Source organism: Pelophylax lessonae (genome assembly GCF_965119305.1).
Source record: "Pelophylax lessonae genome assembly, chromosome: 13".
Lineage (NCBI taxonomy): Eukaryota > Metazoa > Chordata > Amphibia > Anura > Ranidae > Pelophylax > Pelophylax lessonae.
This window is the reverse complement of record NC_138780.1, coordinates 190,466,006-190,481,250: the sequence shown is the minus strand read 5'-3', so window position 1 is coordinate 190,481,250 and position 15,245 is coordinate 190,466,006. Positions and strand designations below refer to the sequence as shown.

General features: G+C 45.7%; 1 protein-coding gene across 1 annotated transcript in view; it reads left to right on the top strand.

Annotated features, from left to right (window-relative positions):
• NRDE2 (NRDE-2, necessary for RNA interference, domain containing) overlaps positions 1-8,126 on the top strand; it is a 75,916-nt gene extending 67,790 nt beyond the window's left edge. The window contains exons 12-14 of the mRNA XM_082242784.1: positions 2,114-2,252; positions 4,463-4,534; positions 7,908-8,126. Coding sequence (XP_082098910.1) covers positions 2,114-2,252; positions 4,463-4,534; positions 7,908-8,033 — 337 coding nt within the window. The 3' untranslated portion in view covers positions 8,034-8,126. The remainder of the gene's footprint in view (positions 1-2,113; positions 2,253-4,462; positions 4,535-7,907) is intronic.
• The last annotated feature ends 7,119 nt before the right edge of the window (positions 8,127-15,245 follow it).

Genomic DNA, 15,245 nt, shown 5'->3' with positions numbered 1-15,245 from the left:
CCGGAAAAGCTACTGATGACGTCACATCGATGACGTCACATCTAAACATGGCGGAGCAGAGACAAAACAGAAGAGGATCTCAGCGAGACAATGATGGGGCGGGTATCTGATTTGTGCAGAAAACCACCTGCGGTAAGCAGGGGTTAAATAGTGGGCTGAGGATTCACAATAATTTAGGAGAACCAGAGATAATAAAATGAGCACAAAGTTGGCGTTTTGCTCTTAGTGATCAATCTGAATTTTTAATTTTTACATAAAATTAGGGTTACACCGATTTTTTTTTTTTTTTTTTTTTTTTTTTATTGGTGAGCACAAGTACCGATACTTTTGGTCAAGTACTCACCAAAACTCTGCGGTGCAAATCACACTGCAAATAATCTCATGGGATTTGAGCAGGATTCCTGTCCGAATTGCATGCAATTTACCCCACTGCTTGTGTGTGTAGAAAGGGAAAAGCGCCATCTAGTGGGCAGTTTAAAAAATGTTAGAACTCACAGTACATCTGGCCACATGCAAAATAATCTACAGAGGTGTCCCGGTCCGCGGATCATAGCAAATCAGGGCCACTGGAGGAGAGGTTCCAGGACCCCGTGGGTATAGGGCAGAAGTAATGTCAGCTTGGGGGCGGACCGTCTCTACATCTACTCTAGCCCTGTGAGCCCCTCCAGCGGCCCTTATTTGCTGTCATCAGCAGATCGGGACACTTATGTAGATTATTTTGGATGTGGCCAGATATGTACTGTGAGTTTTAACATTTTTTTTTTTTAAACTTCCCACTAGATGGCGCTTTTCCCTTATTATACACACACCAGAGCACTGGGGGAAATCACATGCCATTCAAACAGGAATTGCAAGCATTCCTGTTCAAATCGCATGCAATTCTTTGCAGATTCGATTAATTTTGTATTGAGGGAATTCACACCGCAAAGTATTGGTTTCGGTATCGGGAGCATTTGATCGAGTACCGATACTCGCGCAAATGCTTGGTATTGGCATCAGTGCATCCCTACATAAAATGAAAGGTGAAACCTGATTGGCAGCTATTGGAAACAATGTTTGTTTTGTGGTCCTTTTTTTCTTATTTTTTTAAGATTTTTATTGATTCGCTGTTTAGGTTACAGTCAGTAAAACCCCTCCTCTGTTAAAGCGTAACTCCACTTTTATTGAAAAAAAAAACAACATTCCCCTCTGGGTGATCTCTGTACATTACAGGGATTATAACAAACTTTGTTGCAGATTCCTTCCTTTTGTTACACTGTAGAAATCATTGTTTGTTCCTCTGTGCTGAGTGGGTCAAATGAGTGGTTTCATAATTATCTATCAGCTGCTGCAGCTGCAGGGCTCTAATGAGGAAAGTTGCTGAGCAAGGACACTTAAAGCGTAACTCCACTTCTGTTGAGAAAAAAAAAAAACTCTCCCTCTGGGTGATCTCTGTACATTGCAGGGATTATAACAAACTTTGTTGCAGATTCCTAACTTTTGTTACACTGTAGAAATCATTGTTTGTTCCTCTGTGCTGAGTGGGTCAAATGGGAGTGGTTTCATAATTATCTATCAGCTCTGGCAGCTGCAGAGCTCTGATGAGGAAATCTGCTGGGCCTGCATCCCTTTAGACGTGTTCCTATTGGGAGTATCTCACCAAAAATGACATTTTTGTTGCAGGGGATGCCAGAAATCTGACTTGTATCTTAGTGCAGACTTCTGGGAAAATCAGTGAGCCAATCACACAAGCAGGAAATTGTTTCTGGGGGTGTGGTCGGTATACATTCTGTGTACAGAACACCTCCAGGCGGCCATATTGCATTGCATTTTCAGAAAATTACAACAGCTGCAGATTGAAAAGGAAAGGGAATTTTTAATGACATTCAATTACAATATGATTTGTGTCGCAGTTGTATACGCTATATTGGTTTTTCCTTTATTTGCTGTTTTTTTTCCCCCCACGAAAGTGGAGTTACCCTTTAAGTTATAATCCTGCTCCGTTGTCAGACTTTCAGATATTATATATTCATTGCATTTATAATGGGTCTAAAAAAATGTGCCAATGGTAAATGAAATGTATTTTGGGAACAGGCAGGGGTGCGTGACTTGAGTCTGTCTCTGTGTTTTGCAGGGGGGATATGGGAGAGGTGCACACACTATTACCAGAGACTGGCCTGTCCAACCGAATCAAGGCCTTGTTTGAGCACTGTGTGGGCACGGAGCGCGGGTCCCGATGTGTGCTGCTCTGGAGGATGTACCTGCACTTCACGGTGAGTTGTCCCTGGTAGTGATCAACCGATATCGGTTTTTCGTTGCCGATACTGATATTTTGGCCATTGCATATCGGTATCGGCCGATATTGGCCAATATTTTCGTACATTTAAAAAAAAATTGTTTTTTTTTTTCTTGACAGGTATCCTCTGAACTGAAAAGCATTCAAAACGCCAAGTTTGGCTGTTTTGAATGCTGTCACCAGACGTACCCGGAAGTGATGTCATGATATCACTTCTGGGTTTTTGCATGGAGACCCAATCAGAGCCGAATGCGGCTTTGATCGGGTCTTTGGTGGCCAAGCAGGCTGGTCGCCCAGGTCTCCCAGTGGGACGATAGACCGGAAAGAGCCGCGGAAGGCGGCGGGAAGAGGGGGGGGGGGCATCCCCTCCCGCTCCTTGTAATGACAGCCGAGCAGGTTCTCAGCCGGATCGGTTGTCATTACAAGACAGCCGACCGTTGGCTATGGACGCCGGTACCGGGGTGATGCCTCTAGCTGCAGTCATCACTCCGGTACAGCACTTTCACTAAATATCGGCAATATCGGTAACCTCCGGGGCCGATTCCGATATATCGGGAAAAAGTGATCGGCCTTCGATATATCGGCTTTGCCTATAATCGGTCGATCCCTAGTCACTGGACCCCCTCCCTTCTATAGGTCTCATACGTGTATCGGCTGGGGTCCGCAACCTTTTCCATTTTAAAGCGAAACTTCAGTCTCTGTCAACATTGATTATTTGTGATCCTCATGCTGCTGGCATTAGTAAACCGATAGATAGGAAAGTATATCAGATCATATTTACTTGTTTTAAACAGTTTTTTTTTTTTATGTTCTGACAAGCAGCATGCTGATAGAAGGGCAAAGCAGAGTGATCGAGAGCTTATCACTGTGCTGCTTCTCAATTCATTTCCCAGTCACAGGCTGGGGGTGTGTCAGGGACTTCCTGGGCTCAGAGGAAATGGGCTGACCCAAGCAACCCATAAGACTGAGGACGTCTCGTGAAGTACTTTAATGTACTAGATGTAATCCTGTTTACTAGAAGGATTTAGGTTGAAGGTGGATTGCAGCAAAAGTAGTTTATTTACATTTTTTAATCTCTTATTGGTCTATTCCTTTCTTTTCGTTTTTGACTTGAGTACACAGCGGGGAGACAGAAAAGAACAGAGGGCGCCTCCATCTGAGTGTAGACTGTGCAAACCAGCCAAAAGTATAAATATAATAGTGCACTCACATGTAGTAGAGGAAGAGTCAGCGTGTTATCAATGGAGGATTTGTCATCACTTGCAGAGATCGGCAGGCAAGCGGCTGGTGTTATGCAGATTTAACCCGGGAATTGCTGTGGCTTAGGGAGTGTGCAGCAGCTTCCGGGTGTCAGCTTGCTCGGCAGTCAGCTGGTGTTATGCAGAGTTTGGCAAGGAAGATGCTGGGTGGATGTGGAGAGAAGCGCTATGGCTTGGGGAACTGGAACGCAGGCAGCCTGGTGTGTGCACGGACGAGAAAGCTGAGGACACCTGGAAGCCGCAGCACACACCGCACTGCTTGCGTTCCAAATCTCTATGCCACAGCGCTTCCCTCCACATCCTCCCAGCCAAACTGCATAACACCAGCCATTTGCCTGCCAATCTCTGCCAGTGATGACATGCTGACTCTTCCTCTACTACATGTGAGTGCATTACTATATTAGTACTGACTCTTTCTCTACTACATGTGAGTGCATTACTATATTAGTACTGACTCTTTCTCTACTACATGTGAGTGCATTATTATATTAGTACTGACTCTTTCTCTACTACATGTGAGTGCATTATTATATTTGTACTATTTGCTGGTTTGCACAGTCTACATTCAGATGGAGGCTCCCTCTGCTCTTTTCTGTCTTTTATGTTTAATAGGTTGATTGACTCAGGACCTTGTCCATGGGAGCTGCCTCTTTCCTTTTGATTGGCTATATTATAGACTTTCCATTTCTATTTCCCCTTTACTCATCCTAGAGTATCTCTGGGTGGCTACAGCAGCGCCATAGTCTTTACACAGCAGGAAGGGTGGTCATCGGTGGTGCTCTGGTTGTGTCAAGCGCTTCATGATGCAGGCAGGGCTTAGTCGTACCTCTAAAGAGCCATCTAACCCTGCCCTGGTCAGTAAAGTGAGGGTGTTGGATACAACTATGAATGGGTCTGACTTATAGACTTTTTTGTTTTTGTGTTGCAGGTTTCTCTGGGACATTGTGACAGGGGTCGAGGTCTCTTCTACAAAGCAATACAGAGCTGTCCATGGGCTAAGGTAAGAAACCGAGTGAGACCTTCTGCCTTCCCTTCCTTCGCTCACCATATCGAAAACATCAGTGGTGCTGCTAACCCAGACCAGCAGTTTTTTGGTGCACTCTGTTGACATCCTGTCCAGTGACTTCAGAAGCTCAGCAATGGTCAGATTTTGCTAAACAAATGAAAAAATGCGTGTTGCGCAAAAGCCTCCCTCCAAAACAAAACGGGTGCGCAAATTATACCCCAAAACAGTCAAGGGAGCTTGTGCTGGATTAAAGTGATTGTAAATGATCAGATATTTTAACATTAAATTTAGAAACATGGTATACTTACCTGCTATGTGTAATGGTTTTGCACAGAGCAGCCCCGATCCTCTTCTTCTTGGGTCTCCTGCTGGCTATTCTGGCTCCTCCCCTCCCCGAGTGCCCACCGTAGCAAGCCGCTTTCTATGGGGGCACTCGTGTGTGCTCCCTCCTGAGCCCTGCACTGCGTGTCCAGTGACACACAGCAGCTCAGCCCTGCCCTCTGCTCCCTTCTCACAGCAGCAGCAAGAGCCAATGGCTCCAATGAAAAGGGTAAGAGCTGCTGCTCTCTTACACATTGCTGAATGAAGATTGGGCTCCGGTAAGTATAAGAGGGGGATGCATGCAGAAGGTTTTTTATCTTACTGCACAGAATGCCTTTTGCTTTCAGAACCACTTTTCACTGCTTCTCTGGCCACAGCAGAGGGGAAATGACAGCTCTGAACCCAGAAGTGACCTATTACAGGCAACTTCCAGCTTCATTCACCAGAGGGGGGGATCAGTGAATGGAGGTTTGCTTATCTCCCTCTGTTCCATGTGGCTACATCCACCATGCCTGCAGGAGGAACAGTGAGCCAAGGACACATCGTGGGGGGAGGGTGCAGCAAGTTCTGGCAGGGACCCATAAAACTTCAGACCATTAAACATCAGAGTCCTAACCAGGAGCTGACTGGCAACTTTTGGCCCAGGGGGCAAGTACAAACCAGAGGCCCATGGTGCAGCAAGTCAGCCTCTCTCCCACTCTCCCTCTTCCCAGGCTCCTCCTGACCCCTGTTCCAGGCTGAAGCTCTGCTCCCGATACTCTCTACTTACTGGCCGAATCAGAGTTCCCGACCTGGCCAGCAGGAAGCAGTTAGGGAGAGCTGGGACGGCTTGGTCGGGGGTTGCCTGGGGGCGGAGAGTCTCCAGTGGGGCATGGAACTGGCCTCTGCTCAGACACAGTTTACACTGTAGGTCAGCAGTGGGGACTTCTTACTTCTCTTCACCAGGAATCCTTTAGGCATGTCTGTGGCAGAAGCAGTGCAGCCTTTTTAAAGGGCATCAGAGCGGCCCGGGGCAATTGCCACCCTGGCTCAGTCCTCCCCGGTCCCAACTGTTTCCATCAAAAAGCAGACAGTTGGTTTGACAAGTGTACATGAAGCAGCAGAAACATTTCTGTCCCACTGCTTTGTTTTTAAAGAATAAGTTCACCTTTTGTGACATGTTACATTCATATTTAGAGTGTAACGTGTACAAATCCACCAGCCCCCACACCTCCCCGCTTCCTGATGTCACAGGCAGCCGGGGATCTTCTCTCCCTGATGTCACAGGCAGCGGGGGATCTTCTCTCCCTGATGTCACAGGCAGCGGGGGATCTTCTCTCCCTGATGTCACAGGCAGCGGGGGATCTTCTCTCCCTGATGTTACAGGCAGCGGGGGATCTCTCTCCCTGATGTCACAGGCAGCGGGGGATCTCTCTCCCTGATGTCACAGGCAGCGGGGGATCTTCTCTCCCTAATGTCACAGGCAGCGGGGGATCTTCTCTCCCTATTGTCACAGGCAGCCGGGGATCTTCTCTCCCTGATGTCACAGGCAGCCGGGGATCTTCTCCTCCTGATGTCACAGTCAGCGGGGGATCTTCTCTTCCTGATATCACAGTCAGCGGGGGATCTTCTCCTCCTGATGTCACAGGCAGCGGGGGGATCTTCTCTCCCTGCTCTCTGTCAGAATCTGTAGAGAACGTGGCCGCGTCACTTATTCAAAGAGTTCTGTGAATTGAAAACAACAAGAACCAGCAGCCTTTGCGGCTTTCGACTTGTAGTTCTCAATGGAGTACCACGGCACTGTTGAGCGTTGTGGTAGTTCATTGACACTTCCTGTTAATGTGTAAATGCTTGGCCTTATGATGTACAGCTAAACCGCTTACACGCAGAGCCTGCCGGAGCCCTGCATAGCACCCACCATCTGCTGATCGTGGGTGCAATGCTTGCCAGGCTCCTGATATAAAAATAAAATTATTGCACATTTTTTTTCCCCTGCAAAATGATTTGCATTTATTATTTTTATTAAAAAGTTGAACTTATCCTTTAAATCAAAGCATATGTCAAGCAGTGGGGGTGGGCGACAGGACCATCCACGTAGTTTCTTCACAGTAAGAGCTGTGAAAATGTGGAATAGACTCCCTCCAGAGGTGGTTCTGGCCAGCTCACTAGATTGCTTTAAAAAACGCCTGGATTCTTTCCTAGGTGTACATAATATAAATGGGTACTAATATTTATAGGTAAAGTTGATCCAGGGAATATCCGATTTGCCTCTCGCAGGATCAGGAAGGGATTTTATTTCCCCTGTTGTAGCAAATTGGATCATGGTTTGCTGAGTTTTTTTTTTTTTTTTTATCTTCCTCTGGATCAACTGCTTGTATAGGATTGTGTATATGGATTGTATGGTTGGGTTTTCTTTACTGTTTTTTGTTTTTTTTATTGGTTGAGCCAGATGGACTTTTTCCAACCTAACTATGTAACTTCACCCAGTTCATCAGGAACCAGAAGAAGTGCACATAGTGTATGGTCAGCTTAAAGAGGTTGTAATCCTCAGGAAAAAAAAAAAAATGAATAAAAGAAACTCGCTCATTATAAAATACTTACCTTAGAACGAAGCCTCCGCAGGGCCGCCCGCTCATCGGTAACACAGCAGACATGTTTGGCTGTCCTGCTTCCTGGTTCGCGTCCTCCGGCCATCTGATTGGCTGGAGGCGCGATTACATCACTCTCGTGCTTGCATGCGGGAGCCGCCGCTCACGGCACAGGACTTGGGTGGCCGTTCCTTCAGAGAGCATGCGCTGATGAAGTCATAGGCTGCATGCAATGTAAACATCTTCTAAACGGTGCAAGTTTAGGAGATATTTACAGTACCTATAGGTAACCCTTATCATAGGATCACCTATAGGTACAAGTCATTAAGGTGGGTTTACAACCTCTTTAGTCGCTGTGCTGGCCCCTCTGGGGTACTTAAGCATGTATTTTGAACAAGCTTTTCTTAGGTTCTGAGCATGCTTTTCCTGATGCTTGTCCTTCTAAGTGTTATATATATATTTCCCCCCCCCCCCCTTAGGTGTTGTACATGGATGCCGTGGAGTATTTCCCTGAGCAGTTGCAGGAGATTGTTGATCTGATGACAGAAAAAGAGCTGAGAATTCGCCTTCCCCTGGAAGAGCTGGATTTGCTATTGGAAGATTAATTATTCATGTGTTTTGCAGCAAAAACCCCTTTACAATATTTCTGTATAGAGCAAAGTGTCCTATTTATATAAAATAAAAAGGAAAAAAAAACTCTACCTGGGTTGTTGGGATTCAGCAGCTTGATATGTGAAATATGTTTGTGTCTCATTTATTTCTTTGGAACTCTTCTTCCCTAATCTGCAATTCATAATAATCTGTCAAGCGAAGCATAGAATTCAACGTATTACCTTTTTTTTTTTTTTTTCTTTTGCATACCTCATTTTAAACTCCATGATGTCATCATTGGGTCTCTGTGCTGCTCTACACATTGCAGGCAGATCATGGCTGGTGGGAGGGGCCAGCAGGGGGCTGTACATAAAACATCACAGCACCCTGCCTCAGTACTCCTCTGAAGAGCCCTCCGTCCTGATACAAGCAGGGGGAGGGCTGGTTTTATGAGGAAGTATACAAAACTAAAATGCCTTGATGGGTGTGTGTCCGTCTGGAGGAGTGGGCGTTCCTAGGTAGGTGGTATTTGCATGCAGAACACCTACCTGTGAAGCTGAGCCTCCATTACCGAAAGATCTGAAATCCCAATTATTGAAAAGATCGGGTCAGGGACAGTAAGGTTGGGGAGATGATGCTGGACGTATTCCAGCCAGGAAATGAGGTGGACTCTCTCTGACTTGCTGCAGCTTCTAATGCACATTGTGAGAAGCTCACAGTGTGCAGTGAAATCAGAGGAAGCCATTTCAGTCCAGGAGAGGAGCCGGTACAACTGTGCAAGACTGGAGAGAAGGCCAGAGAACAGATTTAACCACTTGCTGTCCGTGCTAGAGCTGAAAGACGGCTACAGTGTGGACCTTAATTGCTGGGAGGGCGTCTTTGTACGTCCTCCCGTGCATAAGCTGCCTGTGCGCCTCCTGTGGAGCTGCACGCAGCTCGCTCTGTGATCAGCAAGTACATTCCAGTCCCTTACCACGTGATCAGCTGTCAGCCAATGACAGCTGATCACGTGATGTAAACAGCAGCTAGAGATCAGCTTTTTTTTCTGTGAGTTGGAAAAAAAAAAAAAGCAGATCGCCAGCTGCTGTCAGAGCAACATCGGTCCCAAAGAGGAGAGGATCATCTGTGCCCACCAGCACCACCTACCAGTGCAGGTCAGTGCCCCATCATCAGGGCTGCCTATCAGTGTCACCTACCAGTGCCTATCATTGCCCATGAGTGCCACCTACCAGTGCCCTTCAATGCCACCCATTAGTGTCGCCTATCAGTGCCCGTCAGTGCAGCCTATCAGGGCCCATCAGTGCCACCTCATCAGCTCACATCAATGAAGGAGAAAAATTACCTGCTTGCAAAATTTTATAACAAACTATAAATGTATGTTTTTTGTTTGTTTTTTTCCAAACTTTTCGTCTTTTTTTATTTGTTCAACAAAAAATAAAAACCCCAGTAGTGATACCACCAAAAAAAAGCTCTATTTGTTTAAAAAAAATGATAAAAGTTCAATTTGGGTACAGCGTTGCATGACCGTGCAATTGTCATTCAAAGTGCATCAGCGCTGAAAGCTGAGAATTGGCCTGGGCGGGAAGGGGGGGGGGGGGGGATATAAGTGCCCATTAGGCAAGTGGTTAAAGACAAACATATTTTTAATGCAGCTGGAAAAAGGCCGATTATTAGTCAACAGTGTGTCATGGACTTGCAATAGTGTTTGGCAGCTTACCTGTTCCTTCATGTCTCCATTAGAGGCCAGACTCCCCTTCTGGCTCCTTTTTATCACCTCTCCTTCCTGTTCGGCCCCACCCCAGGCCATTCCATGAAGTCTATATTAACCAGTGCACTGCAGGTCTGCTTTGCTGTTCAACAGTGTTAGTTGTTTCCTGTCTGCCGTGTGCTTCATCTACCTTTCTGTGTACCGACTTTGGCTTGTCTCTTACTACTCCTGTTTGACTGTGACCCTGACCTTTGGCCTGATCCTTGGTTTTCCTTGTCTGCCTGTTGTACCGACCTCGGCTTGCCCATCACTGTCCCTTGTGTCCTGAGTGCCTGCTTCTCCTCTCTCCCTACGGAGCGTGACCCGGGGGACCCCAGGGGCCGCGACCTGGGCCCAGCTGCAGCCAAGTCCATCCTCACCACTAGAGGCTCTGGTGAACACCTGCTGGGTCTAAGACTCCGCGCCCTGGGGAATCTTGGGCTCACGTTCCTGTCCATTCGCAGCAGTCAGCTATTGGGTTCACTACCTTGCGCTGCACCCCTGCCTCCAACATGGTGCAGTTGTCACCTGGCTACAGGTGACCTGACACAGTGATTGTCACAAGAAGATGTGAAATTTAATAATGATGAGATTTGCTGTAATATAACAAATGCGATTTATCAAAATTACTAGAAGCAATGCGTGTGCTTGCTGCATGTTTATTGTCAAAAATTAGGTTAATACAGGCGGTGAGGAGGCATCACATTGCTTCCTTATCATCTGTCAATAGCCTCCCAGGCATGATCCAAATGTGGATCCGACTTCAGAGGAAAGAGAGATTAAAGGCCCGTACACACGTACCGATCGTTGGCCGAAAAGCTTCGGCCGACGACCGATCTGCCGATTTGTAGGCTTGTTAGTATGATGCCTCCGACAGCCGACAGCGCACATTCAGCCGAATAGAATCTGTCATGCAAGCATTAAAATTTTTGTGTGCCGACACCAGAGCGGCCGATTGTTCGCCAGTCAGTACAGAATTCGGCCGACAGACCGCTGATTTGCAAGACTGGGCATGCTCAGAAAAGGAAAAACACAGGGAAAGTTAACCATTACATGACATCACTTCTGTAGTCGGCGGACAAAATTCTTGTGCAGTCTTTTGCACTTTTCAACAGACACCGACAGCCCTGGACAAAAGACGGCCGATCGTTCGGCTGACGATCGGTACGTGTGTACGGGGCTTTAGTCTCATGTTTAAATCGATCCCAAGCAAGACACTGTGTTGCTCCAGGACAAAAAGCCTCCATTCAAAGTTCAGCCTCAGAGAGGAAATACAGGCGCATGCCCTGGTTGCAACAGAAGCATATGGAAGAAATGGACTGGATGGCAGCACTCCAAAAAATGAGTCCTTTATTGAAGAAAACTAAAATGCAGAAATAAATGAAGGATGATCATACCACAGCGGAGATGACACTGGCATCTAATGCGTTTCACACCCAAGCTCGTGCTTAGTCATAGCTTCAGCTATGACTAAGCACTAACTTGGGTGTGAAACACATAAGCTGTCAGTGTCATCTCTGCTGTGGTATGATCATCCTTCATTTATTTCTGCATTTTAGTCCATTTCTTCCATATGCTTCTAAATCTACCCCAATGATTAAATTTGGCTTTCAATTACATTTTACTGCAACTTTATTATCTTCCTCTAGAGGGCTCCTCTGTACCACAATATTGTTTCAATCTATGATAGCTGATTACATGATCTAGATCAGGCTCAATCCTTCTCTGGAATCTGAACATTTGATTTAAGCAGCTGTGCAAAAAAATTGGCTTTTATTAAAAATGTATCAAACATACAGTGCATCCGAAAAGTATTTACAGCGCTTCACTTTATCCACATTTTGTTATGTTACAGCCTTATTCTAAAATGGATTCAATTCATTATTTTCCTCAAAATTCTACACACAATACCTCATAATGATAATGTGAAAAAAGTTTGTTTGAAATCTTTGTTTTTTTTTCATTTTTAATAAATTTGCTATCAGGCCTGTAAGGTAGAGAGTGACCACGCCTCAGTAAAAAGCACATGACAGCCCATCTGGAGTTTGCCAAAAGGAACCTGAAGGCCTCTCTGCCCATGAGAAACAAAATTCTCTGGTCTGATGAAACAAAGATTGAACTCTTTGGCCTGAATGGCAAGCGTCATGTCTGGAGGAAACCAGGCGCCGCTCATCACCTGGCCAATACCATCCCTACAGGGGTCAAGTCCTGGGAAAAAAAGTGTGGGAACTCACCCAAGATCCCCCCATCTTAAAAATAAAAAATGTGTATTTGTTAAAAAAAGGAGTATACAATATATATATATATATATATATATATATATGTGGTCAGGGACATAGTCATTTGCGAGGCCTGGGCGTACACATAACCTGCTAACGCTCAATGGCAGGCTGGGATTCCATAAGGCTCTAGAATAACCAGTGCCATTCCCAGCTCTGCAAATGCTGTAGTTATCCGAATTCCGACTAAGCGCAGAAACAAATAAAAAGCTATCTTTTTTAAAAGAAAAAACACTTTTCAAGAGAGAAAAAGTAGAAAAAGGCTGAGACCGCAGCCCCAGCCAGGTAAAAGCCAGCTTACTCCTAAGCTAGGCTGCAGCAAACTGAATTGGGAATGAGGCTAGCTGGGGGTATTGGACCAGAGGGACAGCCCCCTGTAGGTGTGTCTATACTAAGTTTTTGTGATTATTCTAACAAAATCTTCTGCCTAGCTTACTCCTATGGAGAAGGCCAATACCTAGACGTGCAGATTGAATGAGTGGGCGGCGACTGTCAGAGGACGTAAGAGAAATCTTCTTTTAGGACAGCAAGCTTCTGTTCCTCAGTAATACGGCGAAGTCTATTCTCCACTCTACCCTGGAAGGCTGGTATAGGAACAAGCCCAGGATCCATTGAACCTTGAGCGCATGGTGCAGGCCTCAGAGCCTTCACCTTTGTCTTCCCCCACCCGCTGCATGGTGTCTGGGAAGATGCCTGTAGGAAAGCCCCAGGCTTGATGTTTCTTACAGCTGAGACCAAAGCAGAGTGAGCCAGAAGCACCTTGCAAAACAGCACCACCTGGTGGAGAAGCTCCTCTGGTACAGAGACTGATGTGACTGGCTCAGTGTTCTTTGTACATCACTGTGGCATAGGTCAGAGCTACAGTATTTCACAAAAGTGAGTACACCCCTCACATTTGTGTAAATATTTTATTATATCTTTTCATGTGACAACACTGAAGAAATTATACTTTGCTACAATGTAAATTAGTGAGTGCACAGCTTGTATAACAGTGTAAATTTGCTGTCCCCTCAAAACAACTCAACACACAGCCATTAATGTTTAAACCGCTGGCAACAAAGGTGAGTACACCCCTAAGTGAAAATGTCCAAATTGGGCCCAACTAGCAATTTTCCCTCCCTGGTGTCATGTGAATCATTAGTGTTACAAGGTCTCAGGCGTGAATGAGGAGCGGGTGTAATAAATTTGGGGTTATCGCTCTCACTCTCTCATACTGGTCAGTGGAAGTTCAACATGGCACCTCATGGCAAAGAACTCTGAGGATCTTAAAAAAATAATTGTTGCTCTACATAAAGATGGCTTAGGCTATAAGAAGATTGCCAAGACCCTGAAACTGAGCTGCAGCATGGTGGCCAAGACCATACAGCGGTTTAACAGGACAGGTTCCACTCAGAACAGGCCTCGCCATGGTCGACCAAAGAAGATGAGTGCACGTGCTCAGCGTCATATCCAGAGGTTGTCTTTGGGAAATAGACGTATGAGTGCTGCCAGCATTGCTGCAGAGGTTGAAGGGGTGGGGGGTCAGCCCGTCAGTGCTCAGACCATACGCCGCCCACTGCATCAAATTGGTCTGCATGGCTGTCGTCCCAGAAGGAAACCTCTTCTAAAGATGATGCACAAGAAAGCCTGCAAACAGTTTGCTGAAGACAAGTAGACTAAGGACATGGATTACTGGAACCATGTCCTGTGGTCTGATGAGACCAAGATAAACGTATTCCAACATGATAACGACCCCAAATACGACTCCAAGATGACCACTGCCTTGCTAAAGAAGATGAGGGTAAAGGTGATTGACTGGCCAAGCATGTCTCCAGACCTAAACCCTATTGAGCATCTGTGGGGCATCCTCAAACAGTAGATGGAAGTGCACAAGGTTTCCAACATCCACCAGCTCCGTGATGTCATCATGGAGGAGTGGAAGAGAACTCCAGTGGCAACCTGTGAAGCTCTGGTGAACTCCATGTCCAAGAGGGTTAAGGCAGTGCTGGAAAATAATGGTGGCCACACAAAATATTGACACTTTGAGCCCAGTTTGTACATTTACACTTAGGGGTGTACTGACTTTTGTTGCCAGCAGTTTAGACATTAATGGCTGTGTGTTGAGTTATTTTGAGGGGACAGCAAAATTGCACTGTTATACAAAGCTGTACCCTCACTACTTTACATTGTAGCAAAGTGTCATTTCTTCAGTGTTGTCACATGAAAAGATAGAATAAAATATTTACAAAAATGTGAGGGGTGTACTCACTTTTGTCAGATACTGTATATAAATGTATAATAATGCAGATTTGTTGTTTTTCTGTTATAGGCATGAATGACTCCCTTCTTTTTGTATTTGCAAGAATAGGAAGTAAAAGGAAATCTCCCTAACAAGACACAGACGACACCAAAAATGTAACTGTCTAACAATTGAAGCAATCTATAAGCCCTTATTTTGCTGGGACCGTGAACCATCATGTTTTCCAACGTTATTCCCTCTTACCCCTCAACTTGTTTTAGATGTCCCTTGTCTGGGACTAATAGTCACTTTTTTAGGAATGCCTCAAGGTCCTTTTTTTTTGGGACAGGGTATATGACGCAATTAGGGTAGTATTGGGAAGGACCTTAACTTGAAGCCCTACTCTGCAAACTAGGGATAGACCGATATGTTTTTTTCAGGACCGATACCAATAACGATATTTTGGTCACAATGTATCGGTATTGGGCAATATGGGCCGATATTTTGTACATTTAAAGTTTTGAAAAAACGTAATTTTTGTAAAATCTTACCTGTAAAATTCCTTTCTCTGAGTCCTCCGACAGTCGCCGCCTCCTCTAAGTCCTCACTGATGGGTATTGTCTTCCTATCCATAGGAATAGCTAGGCATATAGACTTAGTCCAAAGACAAAATGCATTAGCATATACACACCCACGGGGGCTGTCCCATCCGGTCAATACCCCCCCTGCATCACCACTCCCAACTCAGTTTGGTAGCATAGCAGTAGGTAATAAGAACCCCAAAAGAGGGGCGGGGGCGGCGACTGTCGGAGGACTCAGAGAAAGGAATTTTACAGGTAAGATTTTACAAAAATTTCCGTTTTCTCTTACATCCTCCGACAGTCGCCGCCTCCTCTAAGTCCTCACTGATGGGATGTCGCAAAGCAGTATAGACATGAGGGGTGGGAGACGCAACCGTAGAAAAGGCAACGCAGTACCCACA